The sequence below is a fragment of the Lathyrus oleraceus genome, unplaced genomic scaffold (genome assembly GCF_024323335.1).
Source record: "Lathyrus oleraceus cultivar Zhongwan6 unplaced genomic scaffold, CAAS_Psat_ZW6_1.0 chrUn0838, whole genome shotgun sequence".
Classification (NCBI taxonomy): Eukaryota; Viridiplantae; Streptophyta; class Magnoliopsida; order Fabales; family Fabaceae; genus Lathyrus; species Lathyrus oleraceus.
Window position 1 is genome coordinate 1 of NW_026113229.1, and position 6,105 is coordinate 6,105.

Sequence of the window (6,105 nt, forward strand, 5' to 3'; positions counted from 1 at the left end):
ATTTTCTTTATCACCAGAACCCTGATAGTTGCGTCGGGATTTTTATGTTTATGTCTAACACGGTAGTTTCTTTATGATTATTTTGACGTAAATTAGTCTTTTCCATACTTCTTTAGAATATTTATTAAATTCTACAAAAACATAAAAAAAAACTTAAAATTAAAAAAACACTTAAAATAACTATAAGTTATAGTAAACGTGCTATGACAAACTGTCATTAATTAACACCCACAAGCTAATGAGCATTGAAACCTATCTTTATTTCACATTAATCTAACCAAATATTTTAATGCCTTCATCTTAGTATGGTGATGCAATTGTTTACAATTCCTTGCTTGAATAAACTTGAAACCTGAAAGTAGAGGCTTTGGCATGAACATCGAAAGCTAAAAACATGTTGTTTTTCCTATGATATTCAATGTTTAAGAGAGAGTAAAATGAAGCTAGCATGTTACCTTGAATGGACAAGAAAATTAGCAAGTCGCAGGTAATTTGCAGCTAATCTCTATCTAACAGAATTAGTTGGAGACTAGTTGTGGATTAGCTATGGTATTTGCCGTAGCATGGATTGGGCGGCTAATTAGCTATTTATAAATTTCCTAGCTAAATTCAAACTAATATTTTAAAATTCCTAGTTAAACCAAAACTAAAATGTAGCAAACTTTTCGAGTTATGTTTCACAACTATATAGCTACAAATTCGCCACAATAATACAACAGTAAATCTCAAGCTAAATAAGACTAGTTAAAATATATTATAATAATTATTTTTTATCAAACCTAAAACTAATTAGGCTAGTTTATAAAAAAAATATTCATAAAAAACTGTTTTGAAAATTAAGCATTTTAAATAAACAAAAGTAAAATTAAAAAAACTATTAATATAATTTTTTTCATTTAAAATTGTAATTAATTACCAAAATGAGAACACAATGAAAAATCACTGACATAATTTCTAACAGCATTTATTGCTATTACATCTAAATTACAAAGGTATAAACTAAGAAAAAATGTTTTATGACAATAGCATGTGCAAGTTCTTTCTTTCTTTTTCTGTATGAATCATGATGATGGGAAAGATCGAAGAGTACAATAACACATTACAACAAAATTTAAGCACATCCTTTTTAAGTTTTAAGATTTAATGATAATAAAGGCATCTCCATCATGATATGAGTACCTGAATAATTTCCAAGAGATATGGAACAGCTTAATGAACTTGTCTCCGGGGAAAATATGAAGACTGATTTAGACACACTAAACAAAAACACCAGTTCTTCATTTTCTACCACATAATGATAATCCCTCTGATGATTAAAACTCTATCTCCTGATGATAGACAATCAAACAGATAAATAAACAAAAGCTCACATTCTCGTCTCAGATACATATATATATTACCAAATGCCGACCTGATTTTGAGCACAAGCAAGAGATGTTGCATTTAAGCTGCGAAGGGGTAGGCTTCTTCCGGTGCACCAGACCAGCCCTATCTAGACAGCCTGCAGCTGTTGCATAATCTGAGCAGAATTCCATATGCGGAAATTTCAATTCTTCCATATGTTTGATGATGGCGTATGACTTGAAGATATCTCAAACCTCGTCTCTAAGAAAATTCAAGTGAAATGCTTATGTGATTAGTTTATTCGACAAAGGTTTTGAGGTTTCAGAGTGTAAAAGAGAGGAAGTGTGAAAACTCAGTTAATCCTATTTAATTGCAGTGTTTTGTAAAAACACAAGATACTTTTAAAAACTGTACTGATAAACAAAATATAGGTGTGCGCGTTCCTTATTGCAAAAACATTGTAATCTTATACTTTTTATGTGTTTAGTTTCGAATCTTCCCTTGTCCTAATTTTGTTTTGTAAACATTTAAAAAAGTATATCCTTAGAAATTAAACACAGTAGTAAAATGGAAGTTGAGCCTAAAAATGTGGTTGAGATAAGTTTGAAATATTAGCCATAAAAGTATGGACTCATGTCTCAAGTGTTGCAATGTGTGAAGAGATTGGTTGAGATTAGGAACTGTTGTTTATGTCCAAAACACTCTAAACACTTGCTGCAGAGTTTAAGATTCGGCAATCTAGTAGTAATTTATGCCATTGCCAAGGAACTTATAGGCTTGGATTAGAAAACATTTATATGTCCTATGACTTTTTTTAACAAACTCAAAAGAATGAAGAGGAAGCTAATGTGGGTCAAGATGATGACTCATACTGATGCAGTATTGTTAATGGTTGATCAACATGGATACAAGCAAGAAGACACATGTGAGAGGCATGAGGAACATTGTCGTTACAAGAAGAGATGCAAGAACAACTAGGATAGCAAATGTAATGTTAGTTCTTAGCTAAGAAGTTGCCTATAAAGGTAGCAGCCAGACAAAGCTCGGTATGGAAGGAAACCTAACCTGACTCATCCAAAAGTATTTAGGTCATTTTGGTTTATACACATACCTGATGCGATGCTAGAAGTAAAATAGATGATATTACTAGGGTATCATCCCACAAATGCATACAAGTAGTACAATCCAAGAACTAAATTGTAGAAAAACATTAGAGGAAATAAATGTTCATTTTTAACATAAAACAGAAGAGATCCAATACAAGAAGAAGACATGATCCATGAACTTGTGTGACTTTCATGACTTTAACCAAACCAATCAGAGGTTAACAATGGTGGGCTTAAAGTCAACTATAATAACCTTTTCCAAGCTAGGAAGAAACAAATTTGCAAACTCAACATGTGCAGGATGAGCCCCATACTCTGCAATGGCTTCCACACTATCAAAGGTTGATTCAAAGACATGAGTAAAACCTTGGTGCAGGTTTTCAGCACTTACATCCGTGCCCCTATAATACATATACGACGATTGTTAATCTCATAGATCTAGATCTTAGAATTCTGCAATTTTCCCTTATTGGAAAGAGATCCAGATTTATGTTTCACTGATTCTGCAAATCTATACTAAAATCGAAAACGAAAACAGAGATTATGAGAAAAGGTACCAGTGGAATGACTTCATGACTGGGATCAGATTGACGAGATTGGCATAGCCCTTGATGAGTTCGTCGATTCGCTGTTGAGTGATGTCGTCCTTGAACTTTCCGAGGAGTATGTGTATCACTAGTCCATTTGTTTCTGCCATTTCTTTTCTTCCTTTTCGTTTCCCACTTGCTAAACTATAGTCTCTCCGAGATAAGATAACGGTAAGATTTATAATTTTCTTAAATCATAGTACACCCACGTGTTTTAAATTTAATTTTAAAGATTTATAGTTTCTTTTTTAAATAATAGTTTAATAATGCTGCACCGAAGCTGTACACATATATTCAATCAAAATACTTTAAGATATTAAATCATATAAATAATTTAAAATTTACACGGACTTGACCGAGAAACATGAATGTCATTGGTTTGTCAGTGTAAAAATAATTTTCAGTCAAAGTTGATCATCCTTTTTTTTTAAAATAAATATCACTTTAATAAAATAAATTGTTTTAAAATAGATCTCATTTTCACTTTTCACTTTAATAAAGGAAAGAAAGCCTCAATCAGAACCAACTAAGTGTCTGACTTTATTTGTCATGGTTCCCCACTATTGTGTCTAACAAAAGAAGGCTATCTTTATTTAACATTAATCTAACCAAAGATTTTAATGGCTTCATCTTAGTGAAGATGCAATTGTTTACGATTCCTTTATTGAATAAATTTGAAACCTGAAAGTAGAGGCTTTGCCATGAACATCGAAAGCTAAAAACATGTGTCAAGAACAACTAGTAAAACTAATGAGCTTTATATAATCAAGCTTGCTATTAAGAAACCAAATGTGATTTTAGAACAAGTATGCTTGAGAGCCATTGCCAAGAAACTAATGAGGTTTGGATCAGAAAAGGATGAAGACATTTCTATGTCCAATGACAGTATGAGTAATGATGATCTAAAGATACAAAATAAACAAACTGCAAAGACATGAAGGAAGAATAAAAGATACAAAATCATTTCCTGATGATGAGTCTATATACAAATCTATACATCACAATTTCAAGTGTCCCCTCCAGAAGGAGATTTCATGTCCTGATCATTTGAAGTACTCGTTGTTGCTGATGTCGGATTTCTTATGTTTCCATCTCCCACTGATGGAGTTGTTGGCAAAATTTCAGACGTACAAGCTTCTTCTTTGATGGAGCTGTTGGGATCAATGTTGGCCCCAATCATCTGATCAACCAAAACATAAAGATTGTTACTAACTTTTAACACCACTGGTTGAGATTTATGCAGTCTCGCGTGAATTTCCACCAATAAATAATCGAAATAGGATATGCTTACTTGAAGAGGGATGGCTGCTATGGGAATCTTTTCCTCATTTCGAGCAATCTCTGCAATTCTTGCACCTGTTTTCTTAGCAGTGTTTGTGTTGAATAAGGCCGCAGTAATCTAATTGAACAAAAAGATGAAGATTGTTACTCGCTTAAATAAAACGAATGAGTGCAGTCATTTTGAATATGATCTGCTTACTTTAACACGCTTGGCCACTATGAGAGAATTGACAGAAGCATTTCCAAACGGTTTTCCCTTATCATCTATGCATGTAACCATACATGTTGCCTTTGCACGACAGTGACGACCAGCACCATCAACGAGACTTTTTATCGACATTAAATGTATCTCAAATTCTCCCTACATGCATATAGGAAATTCGAATAAACGGCACGCACACGCACACACACAACACAAATCAAAAGATATGATTTAACCTTGATGTGGATGGGACCGTCTGGAGTAAGACTCACAATGTCTGATACAGAACCCGATGCAGAAAGTATGATAACAGTTTTACGACGATTTTCCACAGATATATTGTATAGAACCTCTACCACATCCTGCAAATCATATGTTCAGTAAATGTAATACAAAATTGCATCTGAAATGTTAACATTAGTCAGTTCATGTAATACCTGGCGAGCATTCAACTCAATCACATGAGGGGTGAGTTTTCCACCAGGGGTGAGTCTTATCTTCGTTGGAGTTTCTGCAGAAGTTGTTTCTGAAGTTGTTAGAGAAGGTCCTTCTTTTCTATTCTTTGAACCGGAACCAGGAGGGCGTCCTCTTCCCCTCTTGGTTGGAGTTTCAGAAGAAGTTGTTAGAGAAGGTCCCTCTTTTCTCTTCTTTGGTGTTGGGTTGGGAGAAGAATCCAATGGCAATGGCAATGGCACTGGAAATGTGGAAGAATTATTCATTGCTGCATCACCACCTAACAATTTTCTTTTCTTGGAAGAACTTTCAGTTTCAGTTTCAGAAGGTTCTTCTTTGATGTGAAGTTGATTCAAGAATGAAGAATCCAATGGCAATTGCGTCAGTCTATCATCACCATCTTCTTCTTGATGATCAGTAGTGGAAGTACCGATCATCTTTGCTGCTTCCTCCTTCTTATCACCCTTTTCCATTTTTGTGTCACAAGAACAATCAGTTTTCCAACTATGGAATGTGAACTGAGAGAGAGAGATTGATTTGATTTGCATGTACACACGGAATATATATTTATAGTATGAATGAAGAGCTTCAACTAAATAAGAAGGAAATGTAACTAACGGTTTATAACTGCTTCTAACTAATCAACCGTCATAATAGGAAACTAAGTAGGAAATGTAACTAATTTGTTGGATTTATTTATAAAACTTGAGGTGGATAAAGTTGCTCTCTTGTGGGATTTGTGCTAACCATCTTGAATCAAGATTCTTGATGATCCTAATGTTGATTCATTTCACATTACTAGAGCAAATATTTCATAATCTCTTCTATATATATGACATTCCATTAATTCTTATAAATCCAACATTCTATTAATTCTTAGGCGATGTGAGACTAAACGACTCACATTTACACTCAACAATCTTTCAAGTAGGTGAGAGTTTCCGCATCCTATAACAGGATCGAACCCACCTGGTTAGCTAATGTGGTGATGGTAAAGAAGGCCTCTAGAAAATGGAAAATGGGCAATCCAGTTTATAATGACGGACTTTTACACAATTAAAAGGAGTTTACGTCGAAATTATATTTGAGGGACCTAGAAAGATATATTTTTAGAAAAATAATTGGGTTTTAA

At 33.7% G+C, this 6,105-nt stretch overlaps 2 protein-coding genes across 2 annotated transcripts; both read right to left on the bottom strand.

Moving 5' to 3' along the window:
• Positions 1-2,467: 2,467 nt before the first annotated feature.
• LOC127115019 (stress-response A/B barrel domain-containing protein HS1) lies at positions 2,468-3,221 on the bottom strand. Its single transcript, XM_051046704.1, has 2 exons — positions 3,008-3,221; positions 2,468-2,851 (listed from the first exon to the last, which is right to left on the bottom strand). The coding sequence occupies exons 1-2, from the start codon at positions 3,145-3,147 to the stop codon at positions 2,662-2,664; spliced, it is 330 nt and encodes a 109-aa protein (XP_050902661.1). The 5' UTR covers positions 3,148-3,221; the 3' UTR covers positions 2,468-2,661.
• A 652-nt stretch (positions 3,222-3,873) lies between these two features.
• Positions 3,874-5,509, bottom strand: LOC127115020 (AT-hook motif nuclear-localized protein 11). Its single transcript, XM_051046706.1, has 5 exons — positions 4,958-5,509; positions 4,757-4,882; positions 4,518-4,679; positions 4,329-4,436; positions 3,874-4,217 (listed from the first exon to the last, which is right to left on the bottom strand). The coding sequence occupies exons 1-5, from the start codon at positions 5,444-5,446 to the stop codon at positions 4,044-4,046; spliced, it is 1,059 nt and encodes a 352-aa protein (XP_050902663.1). The 5' UTR covers positions 5,447-5,509; the 3' UTR covers positions 3,874-4,043.
• Positions 5,510-6,105: the final 596 nt, after the last annotated feature.

Bases quoted from the DNA above. Each gene is read 5' to 3' on its own strand.
- LOC127115019 (XM_051046704.1), bottom strand. From the start codon at position 3,147: ATGGCAGAAACAAATGGACTAGTGATACACATACTCCTCGGAAAGTTC. The intron at 2,852-3,007 runs GTACCTTTTCTC...TATGTATTATAG, and splicing joins GTCATGAAGTCATTCCACTG to GGGCACGGATGTAAGTGCTG.
- LOC127115020 (XM_051046706.1), bottom strand. From the start codon at position 5,446: ATGGAAAAGGGTGATAAGAAGGAGGAAGCAGCAAAGATGATCGGTACT. The intron at 4,883-4,957 runs GTATTACATGAA...TATGATTTGCAG, and splicing joins TTGAGTTGAATGCTCGCCAG to GATGTGGTAGAGGTTCTATA. The intron at 4,218-4,328 runs GTAAGCATATCC...TTGGTTGATCAG, and splicing joins TAGCAGCCATCCCTCTTCAA to ATGATTGGGGCCAACATTGA.